General features: G+C 43.9%; 1 protein-coding gene across 3 annotated transcripts in view; it reads left to right on the top strand.

The window, feature by feature from the left end:
- LOC109907722 (dedicator of cytokinesis protein 3) overlaps positions 1 to 24556 on the top strand; it is a 63328-nt gene extending 38772 nt beyond the window's left edge. For 2 of the 3 annotated variants that reach the window (XM_020505874.2, XM_020505879.2), the window contains exons 15-54: positions 288 to 412; positions 3174 to 3336; positions 3460 to 3566; positions 3673 to 3844; positions 3975 to 4072; positions 4217 to 4300; positions 4467 to 4567; positions 4807 to 4888; positions 5084 to 5254; positions 6025 to 6217; positions 6451 to 6578; positions 7146 to 7292; positions 7415 to 7513; positions 7615 to 7709; positions 7882 to 7957; positions 8360 to 8460; positions 8607 to 8665; positions 8759 to 8907; positions 9081 to 9166; positions 9290 to 9316; positions 9432 to 9527; positions 9650 to 9710; positions 9833 to 9926; positions 10063 to 10211; positions 10553 to 10639; positions 10943 to 11047; positions 11137 to 11278; positions 11364 to 11530; positions 11636 to 11722; positions 17123 to 17302; positions 17453 to 17536; positions 17642 to 17758; positions 17881 to 18002; positions 18090 to 18228; positions 18308 to 18389; positions 20438 to 20550; positions 20770 to 20854; positions 20988 to 21110; positions 21227 to 21309; positions 21415 to 24556. In XM_020505874.2, coding sequence (XP_020361463.1) covers positions 288 to 412; positions 3174 to 3336; positions 3460 to 3566; positions 3673 to 3844; positions 3975 to 4072; positions 4217 to 4300; positions 4467 to 4567; positions 4807 to 4888; positions 5084 to 5254; positions 6025 to 6217; positions 6451 to 6578; positions 7146 to 7292; positions 7415 to 7513; positions 7615 to 7709; positions 7882 to 7957; positions 8360 to 8460; positions 8607 to 8665; positions 8759 to 8907; positions 9081 to 9166; positions 9290 to 9316; positions 9432 to 9527; positions 9650 to 9710; positions 9833 to 9926; positions 10063 to 10211; positions 10553 to 10639; positions 10943 to 11047; positions 11137 to 11278; positions 11364 to 11530; positions 11636 to 11722; positions 17123 to 17302; positions 17453 to 17536; positions 17642 to 17758; positions 17881 to 18002; positions 18090 to 18228; positions 18308 to 18389; positions 20438 to 20550; positions 20770 to 20854; positions 20988 to 21110; positions 21227 to 21309; positions 21415 to 22044 — 5009 coding nt within the window. In that variant the 3' untranslated portion in view covers positions 22045 to 24556. The remainder of the gene's footprint in view (positions 1 to 287; positions 413 to 3173; positions 3337 to 3459; positions 3567 to 3672; positions 3845 to 3974; positions 4073 to 4216; positions 4301 to 4466; positions 4568 to 4806; positions 4889 to 5083; positions 5255 to 6024; positions 6218 to 6450; positions 6579 to 7145; positions 7293 to 7414; positions 7514 to 7614; positions 7710 to 7881; positions 7958 to 8359; positions 8461 to 8606; positions 8666 to 8758; positions 8908 to 9080; positions 9167 to 9289; positions 9317 to 9431; positions 9528 to 9649; positions 9711 to 9832; positions 9927 to 10062; positions 10212 to 10552; positions 10640 to 10942; positions 11048 to 11136; positions 11279 to 11363; positions 11531 to 11635; positions 11723 to 17122; positions 17303 to 17452; positions 17537 to 17641; positions 17759 to 17880; positions 18003 to 18089; positions 18229 to 18307; positions 18390 to 20437; positions 20551 to 20769; positions 20855 to 20987; positions 21111 to 21226; positions 21310 to 21414) is intronic. The other variant, XM_020505878.2, reaches the window with a different exon arrangement.
- Positions 24557 to 24934: the final 378 nt, after the last annotated feature.

Here is a 24934-nt window from a genome sequence, read left to right as displayed (position 1 = left end):
CTGCATCCTTATTCATCATGTTCACACTCATCTGTGCTACCCCAGGATCACTTGGGGCTCAGGTAAATTATAAAAGACAAAAACAGAGTATAATTAAAGGTAAACGAACAATTCCGTGCTCATGAAACTTCCATTCACAGAATATGGCACAGGTTTTGTACTAGGCTTGGAAGGCATGTTCCTCTGAACTGTAGTGACATTGTATCTGGGAAGGCCTGAGAGAATAGTTTAAAACTGACCACTGTGTTAGTGCCTAACGTCATGGTTTGACTGTGCCCGTATCCTAGGTGACACTCGTAATGACCTGTACCTGACCCTGGAGCGTGGGGACTTTGAGAGGGGGGGCAAGAGTGTCCAGAAAAACATTGAGGTCACTGTCTATGTGCTTTACGCTGATGGGGACACACTCAAGGTAAGAGAATATTTCTGTTGGTTTGTCGTAGTTGTTTGGGATTTTTTATTTCGATAATTTGATAGACTATAACACCATTATACATCCACCAATTCATTTATCCATCCAGCTACAGATGTTGAATCTTTATTTGACCCATTTCGTCGCAGGAGGAAAATAATCCTACAGCATGAGGAATTGATCACCTGAAGAAATATGTAGAATCGCCGCCAGGGGGCAGCTGTAAGCAGTGTTTATATACAATGCACTACCGTACCAACATTGTACCTTAGGGCTCAGACACACCAATAGTGTTTGCTGGTCAAGAGTACTTAGCACCTCTGAATGTAATTTGCAAACTGAGTGCACACTGATTTTACATGTGGAACCGCAAGACAAATGGAGGTAGTCAGGCACCTACATCAGGTGGTACCTAAAACCCAGCGCCCTGAACGACTGACAGACAAAAGCTATATCCAAATTCTGTGCATGTGTGCGAGCCTTAACTGCAGGTCCACTGGGCGCCAGTTAACACACTTTGGTTGTGTTTCAGATTGCTTTGTGCCCAATATAAATAATGTTTTGTCATTTTGGAGTCACTTTTATTATAAATAAGAATAGAGTATGTTTCTAAACACTTCTTCTACATTAGTGTTGATGCTATTATGATTACAGATAGTCCTGAATGAACCGTGAATAATAATGAATGAGAAAGTTAGACGCACAAATATCATACCCCCAAGACATTTTTTTTTTGGGGGGGGGGGGTATGATATTCGTGTGCCTGTAACTTTCTCACTCATTGTAAACTCAGGAAAAAAGAAACGTCCTCTCACTGTCAACTGCATTTATTTTCAGCAGACTTAACATGTGTATATATTTGTATGAACATGACAAGATTCAACAACGGAGACATAAACTGAACAAGTTCCACAGACATGTGACTAACAGATATTGAATAGTGTATCCCTGAACAAGGGGGGTGGGGTCAAAATCAAAAGTAACAGTCAGTATCTGGTGTGGCCACCAGCTGCATTAAGTACTGCAGTGCATCTCCCTTCCTCATGGACTGCACCAGATTTGTCTGTTCTTGCTGTGAGATGTTATCCCACTCTTCCACCAAGGCACCTGCAAGTTCCCTGACATTTCTGGGGGGAATGGCCCTAACCCTCACCCTCCGATCCAACAGGTCCCAGACGTGCTCAATGGGATTGAGATCCGGGCTCTTCGCTGGCGATGGCAGAACACTGACGTTCCTGTCTTGCAGGATATCACACACAGAACGAGCAGTAAGGCTGGTGGCATTGTCATGCTGGAGGGTGATGTCAAGATGAGTCTGCAGGAAGGGTACCACATAAGGGAGGATGATGTCTTCCCTGTAACGCACAGCGTTGAGATTGCCTGCAACGACAACAAGCTCAGTCTGATGATGCTGTGACACACTGCCCTAGACCATGACGGACCCTCCACCTCCAAATCCATCCCACTCCAGAGTACAGGCCTCGGTGTAACACTCATTCCTTCGACGATAAACAAGGGTCCGACCATCACCCCTGTTGAGACAAAACCGCAACTTGTCAGTGAAGAGCACTTTTTGCCAGTCCTGTCTGGTCCAGCGACGGTGGGTTTGTGTCCATAGGCGATGTTGTTGCTGGTGATGTCTGGTGAGGACCTGCCTTACAACAGGCCTACAAGCCCCTCAGTCCAGCCTCTCTCAGCCTATTGCCGACAGTCTGATCACTGATGGAGGGATTATGCATTCCTGGTATAACTCGGGCAGTTGTTGCCATCCTGTACCTGTCACGCAGGTGTGATGTTCAGATATACCGATCCTGTGCAGGTGTTACACGTAGTCTGCCACTGCGAGGATGATCAGCTGTCCTTCCTGTCTCTCTGTAGCGATTTCTTAGGCGTCTCACAGTACAGACATTGCAATTTATTGCCCTGGCCACATGCCTCCTTGCAGCATGCCTAAGGCACGTTCACGCAGATGAGCAGGGACCCTGGGCATCTTTCTTTTTGGTGTTTTTCAGAGTCAGTAGAAAGGCCTCCTTAGTGTCCTATGTTTTCATAACTGTGCCTTAACGACCATTCCACAGGTGCATGTTCATTTGTTGTTTATGTTTCATTGAACAAGCACGAGAAACAGTGTTAACACCCTTTACAATGAAGATGAAGATCTGTAAAGTTAATTAGTAAAAATCCAAATATCTTTGGAAGACAGTGTCCTTTTGTTTGCTGAGTTTATAAGCATTGGAGTCAACATGGGCCAGCATCCCTGTGGAAATCTTTCAACACCTTGTAGAGTCCATGTCCCAAAGAATTGAGAATGTTCTGAGGGCAAAAGGGGGTGCACCTCAATATTAGGAAGGTGTTCATAATGTTTTGTACACTCAGGGTATAACTGTAGATCTAAAATATCTTGGGCTTTTTTTTCTCCATTTTTCAGTCAGTCGCACTCCATTCCATAGGCTGCCTCACTATTCTCAATTTCATATTTTCTTTACATCTGATATTAGGCCTGTGTGTGAGTAGTTTTGATAGGCTACAGTTTAGGTGTAGTCTACTGTATGGCTGCATTTTGACTACACTTGACAGCTGGCACTGGTCTGAATTACTTGACTGCCCCTGCATGGTGAGAAAGAGACCGCATCTAAATCAGTGAACATACGGCATCTAAATCACAGGGCTCATTTAAATTTGCTGATACGCAGGAACATTTGCCGCCGCAAAACAGTGATCAAATTAAGAGTACCTGTCCTCTCTCTGTTCCCACCATCAGGACTGTATCAGTCTGGGTAGTGGGGAGCCAAATACAAGTGAGCACCGGTCCTTTGTCCTCTACCACAACAACAGCCCTCGCTGGAGTGAGATGATCAAACTACCCATCCCCATTGACCGCTTCAGAGGATCACACCTGCGCTTCGAGTTCAGACACTGCTCCAGTAGGTCAACATGACTTAAAATATTATTGTTATGAACTTGATAGCAATACAGAATTGTGTATGGTGTTGTCTATGCTGTGTAGATGGTATAAACTATTCGGTAATGCCTTTGTCTCTCCTCAGCTAAAGACAAAGGGGAGAAGAAGCTGTTTGGTTTTTCCTTCACTCCTTTGATGAGGGAGGATGGGACCACGCTATCAGATGAGAGCCATGAGCTCTATGTATATAAGGTGGGGTCACACAGACCTGCACCAATGCTTGCATATAGCAGCTATTCTACATTATTCTCTGTCATTTCTATCTAACACGTGTCTATGTTGTGCCTCTGTTCCCCAGTGTGATGAGAATATAACGTTCAGTAACCAGGGCCTGTACCTGAGCATGCCCTGCTGTAAGGAGGACTTCAACAGCTGCCCCAACCTGCCCTCCACCCTGCCCTTCCAGAGGAACCCCAAGGAGACCTTCTGGGTCTCCACACAGCTTTGCTCCACCAAGCTCACTCAGAACGGTATGGCCAACTCACTACACTGTGCATCTCACCACACTCACACAGCGCTATAACAGAGCTTTGACTGTCCTAGCCTCAGCCATTAGCCAGAGCTTTACATGCATTTCTGTTTATTCTATTCTGTTTCCAGTGGACCTCCTGGCCCTACTGAACTGGAAAGCCCACACTGACCGGGTGTTGGACATCCTGGGCAGACTACGCCACATCAATGGAGAGGAGATTGTCAAGGCAAAACTCTTTTAGTCAATCAATACATGCATCTAGGAAAACCCCCTCTTGACTGTTTGGCCAAACACTAACAGATCTGTGACTAGACATATTTATGGGGAACTATGATGATGAAATGATTGAGCTGGCTCCTCTCTCCTGCAGTTCCTACGAGATGTCCTGGATACACTGTTTTGTCTCCTGGATGACAACACCGATAAATACGGACCACTGGTTTTCCAGTCATTGGTAGGTCAAGATGGAGAGATCAACCTCATTCAATGTAATGGAATATTGTGTATGTGTCACTACATGTGTGAATGCCTGCATGTATGTGACTACATCATAATCTAATTTTCTCCATTATGGCTAAAACCTATCTTTTGTTTTCCTCTCTGTCTGTCTTTTTGCCCAGGTGTTTATCATCAACCTTCTCAGGGACAGTCGTTTCTACCACTTCCGGCCTGTTATGGAGGCCTACATACAGAACCACTTTGCAGGAGCTCTGGCCTACAAGTAATGTGCCACGTATACCATTTAAACTGCTTCTATTGTTTGAGAGGTCTTGATGTCAGTATCATGTAGCTGAGTGGAAGCCATAGCAGTTTTTGTTTTGCTCATAACGTATTATACAAGATTTGTCTTGCTCTCTGCAATAATACAGAAATATAGTATGACGCTATTGTGCATTTTGTTTGTCTTATATGGCCATGGGATCCCCCATGTTTTACACATTTTACTCTGTCTTCTTGTAGAGAGCTAATCCGCTGCCTGAAGTGGTACATGGACCGCTCTGCTGAGGTTGTCAGACAGGACCACATCCAAGAGGCCATGAAGGTAAAGCTCACATCGGGACATGAGAGGAGGTCTGGACAAACTTTCAAACGGTTACACTCCCAACATGCTTTTCTTTACCAAACATGCAACATATAGATGAAAGGAAATATGACTTGACACAACAGAACACATCATATAAATGAATGGTATTTTACAGGTAATTGTAACATGTTCCGTCCTCTGTCCACCCTGCAGGCTTTGGAGTACCTGTTTAAGTTCATTGTCCAGTCTCGGATCCTGTACTCGCGGGCGACCTGTGGTATGGAGGAGGACCAGTTCAGAGCCAGCATCCAGGAACTCTTCCAGTCCATCCGCTTTGTGTTGAGTCTGGACAGCCGCAGCTCTGAGACCCTCGTCTTCACACAGGTCAGAACATCAAGACGTCATGTCTGTCTGTATATAACTTAGCTTTTCTTTATGCCAGAAGGCTGAAATGTTATAGTTCTTGACCCTGGGTATTGTCCTCCTCTTCTACATAGAAGACCGGTAAAAATGCACTGATTTGTCTATCTGTTGCTTGCAGGTAATGCATTTGTATAATTTTATTTTTGCTCTGATCCCTTCTTTTACTGTTGGCCCATCCTTGGCTTGCTCTTGGACAGTTTAGGGGTGTGATCAACTGCATGCCTTTCTATGGTAGTCATGCTCCAGGGGTCTCTCCTGTCTCAGTAAGTCACAGTGCCACCTTGTGTTGGTGACCCAGTGCAGCAGTTGCTCTCTGTCAGCTTGTGAACCTCCCGCAATCAGATATGCGTCACACTGCCAGGTCCATACTTGAGAACTCTTGCTGAAACCGGAGCCTTAGACCTTTTGTATAAAACGGTTACCTCCGGTTTATACATATACAAAACCTCCGGTTTAAGCAAGAGTTTGCGAGTATGGACCCGCCCTGTTTTTGTTTGTCTTCTTTTTATAGGACATTTTACGATTTGTCTCTTTACGCACCCTGTCTGGATGTTACTATAACTACCTTACCGATGGCATAGTGTCATTTATAGATGGGAGGAATACGAATGATCTAAAGACCTGCTCCTCTCTCTCTGCCCTTCTCTCTTTGTCGCTCTGTCTCCCTCTGTCTGTCGGTTCCTCTATCTCCCTCTCACTCCCTTCTTCTCTCTTCGACTTGACCCTGTCAGGCGGCGTTGTTGAACAGTTTCCCAGACATTTTTGACGAGCTGCTGCAGATGTTCACAGTGCAGGAGGTGGCTGAGTACGTCCGGGGCACGCTGGGGAGCATGCCCAGTACGGTGGACATCGGCCAGTCTATGGACGTGGTCAAACTGCAGTCCATCGCCCGCACAGTTGAGAGCAGGCTCTTCTTCTTCCCTGGTAAGACTACCGGACAACTTAACTTACACTAAATGTGTCTGTGAACACTTTGTTGCTCCCAAAGTGGGAATTTAATAGATGGTGTAACTGGGTCAAAAAAATCTAAAGGTCAAGGGTTAAAGCTGGTTAAATATCTTTCTACATTTGATCCTTCACTTTCTCCCCATCTCACTCGCTCTCCATACTCCCTCCCACTCTCTCCCCCTCTCCTTCCTTCTCTCTCCCCCTCTCAGAGTCTCGTAGTATCTTGCTGCCGGTGGTCCTGCATCACATCCACCTGCACCTACGCCAGCAGAGGGAGCTGCTGATCTGCTCAGGAATCCTCACCAGCATCTTCTCCATCATCAAGACCAGCTCTATGGTATATCACCACTGAATCTACTGTAGCTGTAAGGGTTGGAAGAATATGCCCTTAACTACAGATCAAGGATCAGATTACACTACCCCCAGACCTAATCATTAGGGGGATTCAATTATATTTGACCTTGTATCAGTGGTTAGCGGCTACTTTTCTGTACCATAACTGGTTACTAGTACATCTGCTGTACCTAGTAATCATAGCTAAAAAAAAATCACATTTCCTGTTTCAAATGGAATTAAATATGAGACGACTGAGTAGTTGGTAAAACGTTATACAATGCCAAGGCTTGTTAAGGCAAGCATAACACCATGTCATTGTTTAGACATTATTGTCAATGCATTATTATGTAGGGCACTTCATGTTGAGGGATGCATTTATCTTTTAAATGGTCTGTCAAGCAGCTTATGCAAATACATTAATTATTAATTAAATTCCCTGTCTCTCTCTTCTTCTCTACCTCTGCCACTGCTCATCGCTCCCACCATTTTGTCTACCCTTCTATCTCTGTCTTCACCTGTCTCCATGACTTCTCTCCTTCTTTCTGTTTCTCTCTCCCTCTCTTCATAGGAGTCTTCTGTGCAGGAGGAGGTAGAGATGATGGTGGAGAGCCTGTTGGATGTTCTGCTCCAGACTCTGTTGTCCATCATGTCCAAGTCTCAGTCTCTGGAGACAGCTAGGGGGCAGCGCTGTCCCCAGTGCACCGCTGAGATCACGGTCAGCGATTCTCCTCTCCTACCCTGTCTGGCTGGATCTTTATTCACTACATGGAACAGACACTGTATATATTTCGTAATGCATGTAACCTCTCTAATATGGGTGGGTTTCTGCCTGTCCAGGGGGAGTATGTGTCCACTCTGCTGTCTCTACTCAGACAGATGTCAGAGATCCACTTCCACCACCTGCTCAACAACTTCCACAGCAAAGAGGAACTCAAGGTGAGTGCTGCTGTGTCACTCTTAGTCTGACAGAGGAACTTGGGGTTGAGCTATAGTATGTAGATCATGTACCCAACACCAGCTAATTCATTGTCTTCCAGGAGTTCCTGTTGAAGATCTTCTGCGTGTTCCGGAACCTGATGAAGCTCACCATCTTCCCCCGAGACTGGAGTGTCATGAGGCTACTGACCAGTCAGTAAGTCTGACTCAGAGGACCTATAACACTGCCTTCATATTGCCTCCTATATGAGATAAGGGAACATATCCAACCATGAGATGGCACTCTCCTGACTCTGATCGCATGTGACATTAGTGTAGCTGTTGCGTCATCTATTTTTATCATAACGTTTTGCTGTTTCCTTCTGCAGTGTCATTGTGGCGACAACACAGTACCTGTCTCCAGCGTTACACAAGAACTTCTCAGAGGCGGATTTTGACTTCAAGGTGTGCCTCTGTAGAGAAATGAGAAGTGTCATGTTGAACAAGAGCAATAATCAAGTAAACAAGAGAACCTTCAATATCCCGGAGAAGTCAACCCCGAACCTGCTGCTCTTTCCATGTCTTTCTCTGTTTACGAAGGGCTGTCTTTATTTCTGTACATGGTTTCCTAACTACAGTATGCTGTTCTTCTCTGATCTGTCTCCAATCCAATGTGGCTGATTATTTTTTTGTTGTCCAACCTGGATTTATGCCTAGAGGGAAACTACGGAAATGCAAAACCTGATGGTTTAAACCTGATGGCCCTAAGGGGCCAATAAAAAGGTGTATACAGTAGTTAGAACTTTATTGGAATCAAAATACGAGTTGATGTTTGTATGTGTTGTGTATGTGTGTTCTCTGTACCAGGTGTGGAATTCCTTCTTCAGCCTGACGGTCCTGTACATCAACCAGCCCAGTCTGCAGTTGGAGCCCTTGACCCAGGCCAAGAGGAAGAAAGTCCTGGACAAGTAAGGACCTCTGTTCAATGTCCATCAATTATATCCTGAAACACTCAGGAAATATATAGTTTAAAGACATATTTCCCACATCTACCTATGTGTGGTCACTCAGTAGCTAGTATTCTCCACATTCTCCCCATGTACATTCTCTGCAGATATGGAGATATGAGGGTGATGATGGCCTATGAGCTCTTCAGCATGTGGCAGAAGCTTGGTAAGATAACACTACATTCATAATCAACTGTCTTGTCGTTCTAGCCTTCAAGGATAATGTTGTGTGTGTTTCTAACATCTCTGTGTGCGCTAGGTGAGAATAAGCCTCACTTTATCCCTGGAATGATGGGTCCGTTCCTGGGAGTGACGCTGGTGCCTCAGAGCGAAGTCCGGAATATCATGATCCCCATCTTCCATGACATGATGGACTGGGAGCAGAGGAAGAACGGCAACTTTAAGCTGGTCAGTACTGTCCCCTGCTGCGTGACACCACTCATCCTTTGTAGGCCTTGTATTACTACAGGTTATCACCCAATATCAGAACTATGTTATGGATCTATGATTTTACTGCTATAAGTGTCTAGGAAAATGTTGTGGTGATTGATTGCTTATACACCAACATCTATGTTGTGTAGGTGGAAGCAGAGTTGATGGACAAGCTGGAGAGTATGGTGGCTGATGGGAAAGGGGACGGCAATCACAGAGAGCTCTTTGGCCTGCTGTAAGCACCAACAACCTCCGTCTTCTATTCATACTCAGTATCAAATTGTTACTTGAGTGTGCTGCACTACTGTTATTTTCTATGCTTCTGACTTCTCTTGGGTCTTTCTGCTGTGCCATTCAGGACCCAGTTGTTTGGGCCTTACCCCAGGTAAGTTATAGCTCTACCACTATCACGGTCCTTTCAAACATACCAGTGCTTACAGTTCCATGTCCAATGTTACTGTGCACCAGTAACATATAGCTTGTCTGTCTTTGTCTTTTAGCCTACTGGAAAAAATTGAGCAGGAAACATGGAGAGAGACAGGCATTTCGTTTGTCACCTCCGTCACGAGACTGATGGAGCGCTTGCTAGACTACAGGTGTTATTACTACTGATCGACTGGATTATAGATTACAAACAACATGTTAATATCCTAACATTGACTATTGATACAGGGATGTACTGTAGAGATGGGACTTTACAAACCTGCTCTGCTTTTAGGGACTGTATGAAAGGAGATGAGATGGAGAACAAGAAAATGGGTGGTTCTTCCAACCTCATGGTGAGGCATTTGATGTGTTTGAACCTTGACAGTACCTCAGTTATGGCCAGATAATAATACCCGTGTGTGCTACAGTATGTCCATGTAGTGATGTGTTGCTTCCATTTGTCTGTCCTCCCCAGAACTTCTACAAGTCAGAGATCAACAAGGAGGACATGTACATCCGCTACATCCACAAGCTGTGTGACCTGCACCTGCATGCAGAGGACTACACGGGTAACTGGTTGGGATGTATATAACACGTTCAACGTGCTCACACTGCATAGAACCCTGTGATCGTCAGAACTACCATGTGAAGTCAATGATGGTTAATCGTGGTGACCTTTGACCTCTGTGTCCTCCCCACCACCAGAGGCAGCATTTACCTTGCTGCTGTACTGGGAGCTGCTGCACTGGGAGGACCGACCCCTCAGAGAGTTCCTCCACTACCCCACACAGAGCGAGTGGCAACGCAAAGAGGGCCTCAGCCGCAAAGTGCTCCACTACTTTAACAAGGGAAAGGCAAGCCAAGCTAAATCAAGTCAAGCTAAGTTAAACAACAAGGGGAATGCAAGTCAGGCTATGTCCAGTCACTTTGGGTAGTGTTTCATGTGAGACACTCAAATCAAACATATTATTTTACATAAGTCCCACATGGGTCTACTTAGAAACATCTCAAGGCAGAATCTCAAGTCGAAACACTTCTCGATGTTCATGATGTCGTTGATGGCTGTTCAATTCTGGAAATCCAACATTTTCCCCTTCAAATCCTCCTGAGAATGATGTTCAATAGACAGGATATTGTAAACATGTATTGAGAGATTCCATATGTGTGAGATCTCGGTCTGTTTATCTCTTTCCAGTGTTGGGAATATGGAATATCACTCTGCCGGGAACTGGCTTTCCAGTATGAAACCTTATATGACTACCAGAGCCTGAGCTGGATACGGGTGAGTCTGTCTGACAACCCAGCACTGTATGCCTTCTCTCTCTCTCTCGCTCGCGCTCTCTCTCTCTCTCTCTCTCTACTTTATCCCCCAGTGACTACTCATCATCACGAAGATGGAAAGTAAGTAGAATGGAATTGAATATAAATTCCTCACAATGTGGAAATGTATTCACATTGCAATAGACTGACGAATTACCAAAAACCTTATGAGCCCTATGATCAAGGGAACCTCATTGATGTGGGTTGCTGATAAAAGCTCAAGATGCTCTCTTAGAGTTGAATCAAGTATTTTTGTATTTTATAGAAAATGGAGGCTGCGTACTATGACAACATCATAGAACAGCAGAGGATTGAACCAGAGTTCTTTAGGATGGGCTTCTATGGCAGGAAGTTTCCTTTTTTCCTCAGGGTGAGATGAACACACACACACAATCTTTTATCTAAATGATATTGAATTGGTTTTACGTATCAGTTGGATGACAACCCTTCTCTCTCCAGAATAAGGAGTTTGTTTGCCGGGGATATAACTATGAACGACTGGAGGACTTTCAGCAAAGGATGCTGGGAGAATTCCCACATGCCATTGCCATGCAGCACCCCAACCAACCAGATGATGCCCTCCTACAAAGTGATGTTCAGTGTATCCTAACCATGGTCAATGTGTTGTGTCTGTCAACACAACTGTCAGTATATTTGGGTGTGTTTTCCTTAACGCCTGGCCTCAGACCTGCAGATCTATGCGGTTACCCCAGTGTCAGACATCACTGACGTGCCTCAGCTGGAGCGCGTACCCGAGAGGATCAAGAGCTTCTACCGCATTAACAATGTCACTCGCTTTCACTATGACAGACCCTTCCACAAGGGCCCCAAGGACAGGGAGAATGAGTTCAGGGTATGTGTGTGTGTGGAAGGAATTAGAATAGAATGTAACTAAAATTGTCTGTTGATACAAGCTGTGTATAATTACTATACAGAAGTGTTTTGTGTGTGTCTTCAGAGCCTGTGGATCGAGAGAACCACCCTGATTCTGTCTCGTCCTCTCCCTGGCATCTCCCGCTGGGCTGAGGTGGAGAGGAGAGAACTGGTGAGGAGCACTCGCGTCATCTCACACTGTGACATCAGACGCCTCAGGGAAATGATGGAAGCGAGTGCATGATTTGTGTCGAATCAAAATCTAAGTTTATTGGTCGCGTACACCAGTGGAGGCTGGTGACTTAAAAAAGGCGGATGGGAGACCCACGGTATAGGAGCCGACAAAGTGTGTTTCTAAAATCGTCGAAGACTAATTATTTTTAACTAAAGCATTTAATAAAGACATTTTATAGTAAAATATTATGGGGAATGGGAATGAGAGGGCTACTTGCAATGTTGGGAAGGGATCAGAGCAGTGATTGAATGAGGGTATGAGGCATGAGTTGAGGTGTTCAGAGGCTCGACTTCAGTGCAGAACAGGGGTTGAGATGTTCATAGGCTTCATGGCAGGACAGGCTCATCATGGATGGATGGTGTTGAAGAGGTCAACTCTTCCACTGAGGACAGGACTTGACTGGGAAGACAAGAAACAATAACACGACACACTACACAGTTAGACAATAGAGCTAAGAATGAGTTAGTCCAAGCAAGGAGTAAAATCATTTACATGTGTAATAATGTGATAGTTTTTGTGTACAGTAATGAGAGACAATTGACAGGTTTGCTCACAATGCTTGGAGAGGAAACAATGAACGTGTCAGTGGATGAATAAAGCCCTGATCATCCACGTACGTGACGATAACTGACAACTGCGAGCAGACTGTGGTGGGGAATTTTTTTCCCACTGGGGCCTGTAGTTTGTCCTTGTCTGGTAATACATATGTGCCACATGGGTCTACTTAGAAACATCTCAAGTCAAAATCAACATATACTTAGCATTACTTTCTTTGCTTTCTCCCTGGCATATTACATCATTTACTTTCTCCCTGGCATATTACATCATTTACTTTCTCCCTGGCATATTACATCATTTACTTTCTCCCTGGCATATTACATCATTTACTTTCTGCCTGGCATATTACATCATTTACTTTCTGCCTGGCATATTACATCATTTACTTTCTCCCTGGCATATTACATCATTTACTTTCTCCCTGGCATATTACATCATTTACTTTCTGCCTGGCATATTACATCATTTACTTTCTGCCTGGCATATTACATCATTTACTTTCTGCCTGGCATATTACATCATTTACTTTCTGCCTGGCATATTACATCATTTACTTTCTGCCTGGCATATTACATCATTTACTTTCTGCCTGGCATATTACATCATTTACTTTCTGCCTGGCATATTACATCATTTACTTTCTGCCTGGCATATTACATCATTTACTTTCTGCCTGGCATATTACATCATTTACTTTCTCCCTGGCATATTACATCATTTACTTTCTGCCTGGCATATTACATCATTTACTTTCTGCCTGGCATATTACATCATTTACTTTCTGCCTGGCATATTACATCATTTACTTTCTGCCTGGCATATTACATCATTTACTTTCTGCCTGGCATATTACATCATTTACTTTCTGCCTGGCGTATTACGTCATTTACTTTCTGCCTGGCGTATTACGTCCTTTACTTTCTGCCTGGCGTATTACGTCATTTACTTTCTGCCTGGCGTATTACGTCATTTACTTTCTGCCTGGCGTATTACGTCATTTACTTTCTGCCTGGCGTATTACGTCATTTGCTTTCTCCCTGGCGTATTACGTCATTTGCTTTCTCCCTGGCGTATTACGTCATTTGCTTTCTCCCTGGCGTATTACGTCATTTGCTTTCTCCCTGGCGTATTACGTCATTTGCTTTCTCCCTGGCATATTACGTCATTTGCTTTCTCCCTGGCATATTACGTCATTTGCTTTCTCCCTGGCATATTACGTCATTTGCTTTCTCCCTGGCATATTACGTCATTTGCTTTCTCCCTGGCATATTACGTCATTTGCTTTCTCCCTGGCATATTACGTCATTTATGCAGCAGCATACAATACATTTTTGGACTCACTGTTGTGCTGTGCTCATTTGAACAGGAAGGTGGCGCTGTGGTCCTTGTGGGCAAATTTTGTCAGGAAACTTTGTCATCAAAGTCGGGCATTTTCTGGATTTATGGTTCTTTCAAGACAACTAGGAGCTCAAAAAAAAAAGGCTGAATCATAACATCAGTGATCTTCAGGTCAGCGCTATAGAAAGAGGCCCAAGTTCCCAACTTGGAATTCCGAGTTGGATATATTTTCTCAGTCTGAGTTTTTTTCAGAGACCCAGTTGTGGCAGAAGTCATGCTGGATTGACAGCATGGCCTATGTATTCAACCTTTTCTGGCACATGGTATTGCGTGTGAATGTTTATCCTCTTAAGCTTGGAAAAGAGACCCTTAAACCCAGACTTGGCCCACACACCCTCTTCACCAAATAGCAGGCAGGGGAAGCAAGATATTGATTGCTTTGCAACGCCTGCAGCTGATTCCTTCCAATCCACTCATTGTGTAATTTGTGGTTTCCAACTTGTTGTGTAATGTTTATGTGCAATGGCAGATGAGCACCGATATGTTTTATCTATAATTTGATTGAAAAGATTGAAAAGGATTTGCCAGTACATTGTAGACGTGATTCATGATGATGACTGCTTGTCTAGCTTGCTAGCTAAGATTTTGAAAGTATGATGTTGACATGATCTGTCCAATCAAAGCTATTGTTGATATAATATGATTTGACATCATTTTTTCTGTGGCTAATGACCTTTCTTGGATGGGCACTTCTAATTGAACTCTATGGCAACACCCAAGGGGGCTTGAACTTTCTAGCTCTCCCTGTAGATTTTGCGGTGACCTAGTGTCACCATGAGTGACAGAACGCTGAGCCAATCACGCCGCAACTAGAGAAGATTGCCAGCCCCTATGCTCTGTATTTTACGCTGGCTGCCCCTCCACCACAGAGAGCACTGAGCTAAGCTGAAACACCAACATTTTGGAGCTGCCTTACTCAAGAAAGCAAAAAAAGAGACCATGTTTGTATGCAGATTTATTAACTCAACCAATTCTGTTTGCAATCCAATATGTAACATGTATTAATGCCGAAATAACATGCAAAAAAGTATTATTAGAATATTTGTTTAGCTCAACAGGTGGAGCTCAAAACATTTGGGTCTCTGCCCCACCTGCGAGTAAAGCACTGAGATGCAGTGCCTTTACTATTCATGGATGATGCAATGGAAGCAATCAAATCATTCTGAATTGATTTTTGACATCCCGGAGAAGACAGTAGAAACTTCTATATGCTCAGCAAGTAAAGCATCATAACTTGGGCCTCCCGAGTGGCAAGCGGTCTAAGGCAATGCTTCTCAGTGCTAGAGGTGTCACTATAGATCTGGGTTCGATCCCGGGCTGTATCACAACCGGCCATGATTGGGAGCCCCATAGGACTGCGCACAATTGGCCCAGCTTCGTCCGGGATAGGCGAGGGTTTGGCCGGGGGGGCTTTACAAGTAGGTCATCATTGTAAATCAGAATTAGTTCATAACTGTCTTGACTAGTTAAATAAAGGTTAAATAAAATAAAGAATTACCTCTGCAAGCTCCTCATAGTTCAGTTCGCTGAACGTTCCTTCCCATCGTGCCCCTAAGTAAAAGCCAACTCTTAAACTGCTTGTGATCCTGTTCTTCTTAACTTCTCATTGTGTCGCATAGTTGGAATACAGACGTTTGTCCATTTACATGATCGAGGCAGCTTTTTCCAAGAAGCTTGAATCTGATTTGGGCAATGAAACAAAAATCGACTATATTGTTGTTTGCATTATCTAGCCATTCTGGTGCAGAAAACTGCACTCTGGTAGCTAGCTAACATTAGCACTGGCTACTAAAGTTATCATGGAAAATTGAAATTGAAATTAAATCTACCTCCTCCTAGAAACTAATTTTGAATTGAATAATATTCTAAAAATGCTCAACTATCACTCTTCACTCTAAATCTCTATCCAAATGTTCCAAGCTTCTCAACACATAGAACCCCCATTTTTTTTATTTAACCTTTATTTAATTAGGCAAGTCAGTTAAGAACAAATTCTTATTTACAGCCTTATTCTAAAATGTATTCAATTGTTTTTAACCCTCATCAATCTACACAAAATACCCCATAATAACAAAGCAAAAACAGTTTATTTTTATTTTTATTTTTTATAAATAAAACATATCACATTTACATAAGTATTCAGACCCTTTACTCTGTACTTTGTTGAAGCACCTTTGGCAGCGATTACAGCCTCGAGTCTTCTTGGGTATGTTGCCACAAGCTTGACTCACCTGTATTTGGGTAGTTTCTCCCATTCTTCTCTGCAGATCCTCTCAAACTCTTGTCAGGTTGGATGTGGTGAATGTTGCTCCACAGCTATTTTCAGGTCTCTCCAGAGACGTTTGAAGAGTTTCAAGTCCGGGCTCTGGCTGGGCCACTCAAGGACATTTAGAGACTTGTCCCAAAGCAACTCCTGCGTTGTCTTGGCTGTGTGCTTAGGGTTGTTGTCCTATTGGAAGATAAACCTTCGCCCCAGTCTGAGGTCCTGAGCGCTCTGGAGCAGGTTTTCATCAAGGATCTCTCTGTACTTTGCTCCGTTCATCTTTCCCTTGATCCTGACTAATCTTGCAGTCCCTGCCGCTGAAAAACATCCCCCCAGCATGATGCTGCCACCACCATGCTTCACCTTAGAGATAGTGCAAGGTTTCCTCCAGACGTGATTGCTTGGCATTCAGGCCAACCAGAGAATGTTGTTTTTCATTGTCTGAGTCCTTTAGGTGCCTTTTTGGAAAACTCCTAGCAGGCTGACGTGCGTTTTACTGAGGAGTGGCTCCCGTCTAGCCACTCTACCATGAAGGCCTGATTGGTGGAGTGCTGCAGAGATGGTTGTCGTTCTGGAACATTCTCCCATCTCCACAGAGGAGCTCTGTCAGAGTGATCATCAGGTTCTTGGTCACCTCCCTGACCAAGGCCCTTCTCTCCTGATTGCTCAGTTTGGCCAGGCGGACAGCTCTAGGAAGAGTGTGGGCGCTTCCAAACTTCTTCCATTTGAGAATGATGGAGGCCACTGTGTTGGGCACCTTCAATGCTGCAGACATTTTTTGTTACCCTTCCCCAGATCTGTGCCTCGACACAATCCCGTCTCGGAGCTCTACAGACAATTCCTCAAGGGTTATCAATGGAAACAGGATGCACCTGAGCTCAATTTCAAGTCTCATTGCGAAGGGTCTGAATAATTATGTAAATAAGGTATTTCTGTTTTTTATTTTTAATACATTTGCAAATACATTGTTTTGGCTTCGTCATTATGCGGTATTGTGCGTAGATTTATTTTAAATTTTTATTTAATACATTTTAGAATAAGGCTGTAACGTAACAATGTGGAAAAAGTGAAGGTGTACTTTCCGACAGTACTGTGTGTGTGTGTGTGTGTGTGTGCAGTTGGAGGTGAGCCCTCTGGAGAATGCCATCTACGTGGTGGAGAATAAGACCCAGGAGCTGCGGACCCTGATTAGCCAGTACCAGAACAGACAGCACCATGGCAACATTAACCCCCTTAGCATGCTGCTCAACGGGGTCATAGACGCTGCCGTCAATGGGGGCATTGCCAGATACCAGGAGGTACTAAGGGAAGGGAGGGAGATGGGGTTGGGTTGGTTGGTCGGTCGGTCGGTGGATTTGAATGGATACTTTGGTAATTTTCTTCCAGAACATATATTGCTATCTGCCATGCCTTGTAATGCATTCATATCCTATATTCCTCCTCCACAGGCGTTCTTTGAAAAGGACTACATGAACAGCCACACAGAGGACACAGAGAAGATCACTCAGCTCAAAGACTTGATGCAGGAACAGGTCAGACAAAGCTCTTAACTCGTCACTGGCCAGTGGTCCACACAGTGTATATGGGTATAGAAGACAGAAACCATATCTTTCCTACGTGTCGTTTCATTGTCACAGGTTCACATCCTTGGAGTGGGGCTGGCTGTCCATGAGAAGTTGGTGCACCCAGAAATGCGTCCCCTGCACAAAAAGCTGATAGATCAGTTCCACATGATGAGGACTGGTTTACATCAGGTGAGTGGTTCTACATACTCTTTTGTTTGTGTGTCCTAATGAGTTGGTGTGTGTGTGTGTGTGTGTGTGTGTGTGTGTGTGTGTGTGTGTGTGTGCACAGTCAGAGTGATTATTCAGAGCAGTGTTTATATGTGGCCCAGCAGGGGTTGCCAGCAGCCTGCACTGGAGTCAACAATCCCAGAGGCATCCTGACCACTCACAGCCACATGAGCCCAGAAAGTGTCCGTCTGATTCACAGACAAAGGTCAGTCACATATTGTATAAGATTTAACTTGCAAAAAAGAGATGCTACAGTAATCTTTGAGATTAGAATATGATTCTCTCTCTGCAGCCCTATGAACCTGCAGGGTTCTATCCGTCAGTCCTCCTCCTCCCTCTCTTCTCACACCTCCAGCGAGGCGGGAGGAAACCTGGTCATCCTGACAGACGGCCTATTGGGAGAGCACCCTGAGGACACGGCTCACATGGAGGTGGGTGGAATGAATACACACACATGCAGGTTTTGTATGTTTTGAAGATATGTGAATGAACAGATGTATTATTTTACAGCCAAGCCCCTCCTCCTCCAGTCTGAGCTCCATTCGGTCCACATCCTCCCAGGTTATTAACTCTGCCCCATCTAGTGCCAGAGGTGAGTGTCACCTACACCAGGCAGTAAATACTTCCAACTCATCATTATCATGTTCTCGGCCAGTTGTACATTTAACATTCTCAACAATGTACAGTACCAGTCAAAAGTTTTTCTTTATTTTTTACTATTTTCTACATTGTAGAATAAAAGTAAAGACATTACAGCTATGAAATAGCAAACATGGAATCATGTAGTAAACAAAAAAGTGTTAAACAAATCAAAATATATTTTAGATTTTAGGTTCTTCAAAGTAGCCACCCTTTGAAAAAGCCTGTTGAAAAACAAATGATAGTCCCACTAAGCGCAAACCTGATTGGATGGTATATCACTGCAGAATACCATTGTAGCCATACTGGTTAAGTGTGCCTTGAATTCTAAATAAATCACAGTGCCACCAGCAAAAGCACCATCACACCACCTCCTCCATGCTTCATGGTGGGATCCACACATGCAGAGATCATCAGTTCACCTACTTTGCTTCTCAAAAGACAAAAATCTCAAATTTGTACTCAAACCAAAGGACAGATTTCAACCAGTTGCTCATATTTCTTTGGCCAAGCAAGTCTCTTCTTCTTATTGGTATCCTTTAGTAGTGGTTTCTTTGCAGCAATTCGAACATGAAGGCATGATTCACGCAGTCTCCTCTGAACAGTTGATGATGAGATGTGTCTGTTACTTGAACTCTGTGAAACATTTATTTGGGCTGCAATCTGAGCTGCAGTTATCTTTAATGAACGTATCCTCTGTTGCAGAGGTAACTCTGTGTCTTCCTTTCCTCTGGGGGTTCTCATGAGAGCCAGTTTCATCATAGAGCTTGATGGTTTTTGCGATTGCACTTGAAAAAAACTTTCGATGTTTATGTCTTAAAGTAATGATGGACTGTCATTTCTCTTTGCTTATTTGAGCCGTTTTTTCCATAATATGGACTTGATCTTTTACCAAATAGGGCTATCTTCTGTATACCACCCCTACCTTGTCACAACACAACTGATTGGCTCAAACACATTAAGAAGGATATGTTAATTGAACTGCATTCCAGGTGACTACCTTATGAAGCTGGTTGAGAGAATGCCAAGAGTGTGCAAAGCTGTCATCAAGGCAAAGGGTGGCTACTTTGAAGAATCTCAAATATAACATATATTTTGTTTTGTTTAACACTGTGTGTTATTTCATAGTTTTGATGTCTTCACTAAAAAATAAAGGAAAACCTGCAATGAGGTGTGTCCAATCTTTTGACTGGTCCTGTATATTTTACCTGACATGTTGTGCTGAGAAACAACAGTATTAGCAAGCTTAGATACTGTAGAACATCAGATCAAATATCTCTGATAATGGTTTTCATGCTTTGCTTTAATTATTTCTGGCAAACGGGGATCCCTAACAGATCTGTAAGCAGCCATTTTAAACTTATGTTCATGGTTGTGATATGAGCCTATTTTACTGTTAGTCAGTGTACTTCCAATGTATCAATGGGGGAAAAGTCTGTCCGCTCCTCGACTCCTCCGTGAGCTGGGAACCGATAAATGGTCACCATATGTAGGAGAGTCAATTTGTTAATTGGCGAACCGAGGAGTTTGCTCCTCTCCTCGAAAGCCTCCTTTGGCCTTGGATACGCAAATGTATCCTATTCGAAAGAGATGTGAAATCTGCCAAACCCCCTTTTGAATCATCTGTTGTTTTGTCGGAGGAGAAAAGCATTCGCACGTTAACAAAATGCTAATTATATTTTTATCTACTATAAAATGTCTGGCACAACTAGCAACATTTATTTTTACCACTTTACACATGTTTCGCGATTCCTCATCTGTAAACGTGATTTGCCTGATGACGGGTTAGTGGAGAAGGAGAATCTCATTTCATACAAGAGCATTTGTTTCCAGGCTTCCTCTCCTTTCCTCCTCACATCAATTATCTTTGACCTTTTTTTTCAAAGGAGGGAAGGAGAGGATGAAGAAGAGAACCTGAAGAATTTAGCAAATCCAATTGAGATTCCCCCAATGGGTCTCTGATGTCTGTCTGACCTGTCCATGCCCCCCTTCCTCCCCCAGGCTCTCCGTCCCTGCCGGATAAAACCAAACACAACCGGGAGGTGATGATGCTGCTGCCGCCTCACCAGAGAGTCAACAACACCATGTACTACACCATGACTGAGAACGGACAGGTGCTGACATTACAGACCAAACTATGTTAAAATAGCACTGAAGTGAACTGATGACATTGCTGCGTTAGTTAATTAAGGAGAAGACGATAGCTAGTTCACTGAGCGTGAGCACGATAGGCTGGCCAAAGCAGAAATAGACTGGTACTGAGCCCCCAGAACACACTGTTTGTTCTTGTCCTTTTCAGTTATCTTTAGATTCTGGTGTCTCTCTGTTTGCAGAGCAACCATCAGCAACGTGCCTTACTCCAGCAAGTGAACCCCTGTAAGCCGTGTGTTGACCCTCCCATGAGCTTGCCAGAGAAAGGTGAGTATAATGTATGCCTGTCTTAAAATTGGTAAATGCTGGTGTTCTCTAGTGTTCATGAGAAATGACCTAAGTAGGACAGAACTTAGTCCTAACTCTGTAGTGAGCCTGTGGTTTGCTGGTGTTCCCCCAGTGTTCCCTAGTGGCCCGAGCAGCTGGAGTCTAGATGGCGAGGGCAGGGAGACAGTGCCCTACATCCAGGGACCTACAGGGGGCATCATCATGCCCCCTGTCCCACCCAGGTCCTTCCCACCAGGTACCACCAATTTATATACACCTTATCTATGGGTAAGAGTCCCTTGGCTGTCATGTCCACTAGACAGGAGGCTTTGGAAGTTTATTCTGATATGACTGTTTTCACCTCCGCTTTAGGTCACTTCCTGATGCACTTTGATGCGTTCCACCACCAGAACAGTGACCCACCCCCGGCACTGCCTGTTCGCTCTCTCAGAAAGGTAACAGACCGTTCAACATACTGTACCGTTACATCTTCTTTACTTGGTCAACAGATGCCAACCCATTTCTTATCTTCCTCTTTCTCTCTCTCTCCATCCCTCCAGTCTCCTCTCCACCCCATACCTGGCTCCCCCACTAGTCCTCAGTCAGCCCTGGGGGGCAGTAATTCCACCCTTTCGGGCAGTGCCAGCAGCGGGGTCTCCTCTCTGAGTGAGAGTAACTTTGGGGCCCAGTACCCCGATGCCCAAACTGTGCGGAATGACGCCATGGAGCCCTTACCCAGCCACCTGTGGACCCCTGATGAGTACCTGGCCTCTCCCTATCTGCACATCCACTACAGTGGGCCAGAACCAGAGTCCCTCGACCATGTCCGACCCTTTCACTACCGTAACCCTGTCTCACACCTCCCCCAATCCCAAACTCACTTCCACCCCCACTCTCACCACCAACCGGCCATCCTTGACAGCCACCCTCATCCCCACGGGTCCACCCACCACCAGGTACCCCTCCACGGCCCACACCACATTCCTTACCGGCGCCCTCAGCCCCCAGCTGTGCCCCCCAAGCCCTACCTGAGGGAAGGGTGCATCCCTGAGGAGGACCTGAGCTCCCTGGTGCCCCAGCCTATCCCCCTTCCTCGGAGGATCTTCCACTCCCCCCATAGCCACAGAGAGGAGCTAGCCAAGGCTGCCTGGGAGCAGTGCATCAGCGAGGAGCACGAGGAGACACCATGAGGAGATTACAGGGCTGGGCCTCTTGGTACATCTTACTAGTCTAAAGTGGCTCCCTTCCTGTTGTCTCCTTGCCATCATCTGTATTGATGTGAAAGAACATGGGCTGGTGAATCATGCAAATACATTGTAGGCATTAACAATATTGCTGTCATCCATCCCATGTTTTTATATCAGAGCTGATGAAGGGGAGAGGAAGCCACTTTAGACTATTGAGGTACACCTTCACTCTCCCCAGTGTATTCAGTCTGATTCTGAATGGATGAAGCAGCATCATAGGAATTAATAAGGGAATAGTATCTGTTGGACAATATGACCGATACTAATCACTTTGTTTAAATAGATGTTGACTGTACACTGTTGTACAACTAGTCTGTGAGCATGTTTATTTTCATTTGAGAACATTATACAGCCGTTTTGTGAAACATGACGATCCTCATCAACATGATCAACCCATACGATCCCCAAATAGAATCCCCCCTCCCTTTTCCACAACGAAAGGCAACTGCACAAAGTTATACTCTTAGTAAAGTCATGATGACTTTTCTGCTTTTAATACTCCATATATCTATCCTATTATTTTGATACACTTGCTACAGTATGTATGGGGTTTTCAAATGGACTTTCCATCCTCTGATTTACAAAACGCTGTATAGTGCTTCACCATATGACATTCTCCAATCTTCTGTTCTATTCTGCTACCTGCTTCTCATTGAAAGCAGGTCTGTTATTTGGACCTGGGTCACTCTTCTTGACCAAAGCCTCTAGGGACATATAAACCTCAGTTTAGGATTATCCCTCCATACAGTACGTATGGAAAACAATGTGAATGTATTCAAACAAGATGTGCTGTTTTGTATGACACAAGTGGCAGGTCTTCTTTTCTGTTCATGTGAAGTTGTCTTTATTACAGTCTTCTTGCCTTTTGTGTAACAGACCGAAATATCTCATGAGAGGAGCGTGAATGTGACCCAGACTGAAAGAGCTGATAAATCCTTGGGAGGACTACGAGGGAGGGGTGGGATTGTCTGGTGCCACAGAGAGCTCTGGAACAACAGCGAGTTCCCAATGTCAGTTGCACAGGTTGAGTTGGACTCCATAAGACTGGATTGTTCCTTGAAAGGAGATAGTGATGGAGAAAATGAACCATGGTGAAAACATCCTTAACCCTCAACTAGGAGTAAGATGAGAAGTAGCGAAGAATAATGGCTCAACAGTACCTCAACCACCTACTGGACTAACTATACTCGTAAAAACAATTATCACACCCTCTCTCTGCCTCTCTATGTTTCAAGACCATGCCAATTAACAAGTAATACACATGGACTGTGTGTAAAAGAACTAAAGGCAATGACATTGCTCCTGTCAGTTACCTGTTCTACTCACTTTCACCCCCCCTCTGCCCACCGAATGGCAAATCCAAACTCCCTCAAACAGTGTTCTAAAACAACTACCTGCCTTAAGTGCACTGAAATGCAGTATCAGTCTCTCATTCTGACACCTCGCTTGACTGTTTCTGTGAAGCTCATGAAATGACAGATCTCATTTTTTCATCACGTTCTCTACGCTTTCCGAACCAACCTCATGATATCTATGTGTGACATCTGTTTTGTCCTGCCTTGGTTTGTAGAGCTACAGTATACTTAGTTTTGCCTGCAGTTTCTCTTCACGCTGATCTGCAATAGAGAGATGTTTGTGTGTACAGAGGAGGAGTATGAGAAGCTCAGACAGGACCATGAGGTTGACCTCCTTGGGCAATGAAAGTACAACAGACAGTGTTTGCTGAGATGTAATGTATAACCAACCAGTGGGTTGGAAGGTGGAGGTTACTGTTAAAAAATACAGGTCTTTGTTTCCCTGTGTAGTTTTTTTGCAGGTGAATGCTTTGCTTTGTGTTCTTGCACATTTAGGTTGTCCACTGATCAGACAACATCTATTTTTGTATGCAGGTACATCCAGTTGTGAGGACATAGTTCACCGATGTCTCATGGAAGGATGCAGGGTATGTTTTGCAGACTGGAATTAGTATGGAAGAACAGAACTATGGATCAAATATAAGATGAAAGTCAGATGTATGGGGAGGCTGATGTTTGTGTGAAGAGGAGCGATACTCAGATCAAATATAGGTACAATAGAATTTTTCAATGTAAATTCTGTTACTGTACATACAGCGGTATTGTGAAATATTTTTGAAAATTATTGCAGACCCCCTTAAAATAATTTTATTGTTGTTTTGTGTAAATACATGTACTCCAGAAATCGATGTAATTGATGAATATCTATAATCAATGTTTAAAGAAGACAAATACATTAGACTGTGGTTGTCTGCATTGTTCTCGACTTCAAGTCTTCAAATATAAATACTTTATACACTTTTCAATGTGCTTTCTTGTACAGATGGTGTTAGCATGATCAAACAGTGTTTGGTTGTAAAGGTGGTTTTCCTACTCCCATAACTGCTGTGGTATGGATTCATTAACAATGCCAAACATTAAAGACAATCTTTTATCAGCTCTATCTCTGTCATTTCCATCGCTTGCTGCTCTGTGGAAAATAGAACCAATGATTGGCAGTATGTTTGACTGGGAATGGAAATTGACAGTAGGTGACACCGTTACTTCCACATACACAAATCACTGTCAGTCAATCTTTATAAGAAGGACATTTAGTTGCACACAGATGTGACAGTTCAATACACATATTTAGCTATTAAGAAAGACATTTGGTTGTGAAAAGTTTTTTCCCTTGTAAGGTTCAAAGGAGCAAAAGGCATGACCTCTTGTAGGAACTTTGTATAGAAAGTTTTTAAAAGAAAATGAAGTGAAGATAAATCACCAAAAGCAAAGCTAAATTGACAGCTGCTTTAAATATATTTAAAGTATAGAGAGTTAGT

The sequence above is a fragment of the Oncorhynchus kisutch genome, linkage group LG17 (genome assembly GCF_002021735.2).
Source record: "Oncorhynchus kisutch isolate 150728-3 linkage group LG17, Okis_V2, whole genome shotgun sequence".
Lineage (NCBI taxonomy): Eukaryota > Metazoa > Chordata > Actinopteri > Salmoniformes > Salmonidae > Oncorhynchus > Oncorhynchus kisutch.
The sequence above is the reverse complement of the archived record's forward strand: the minus strand, read 5'-3'. Positions and strand labels throughout refer to the sequence as shown.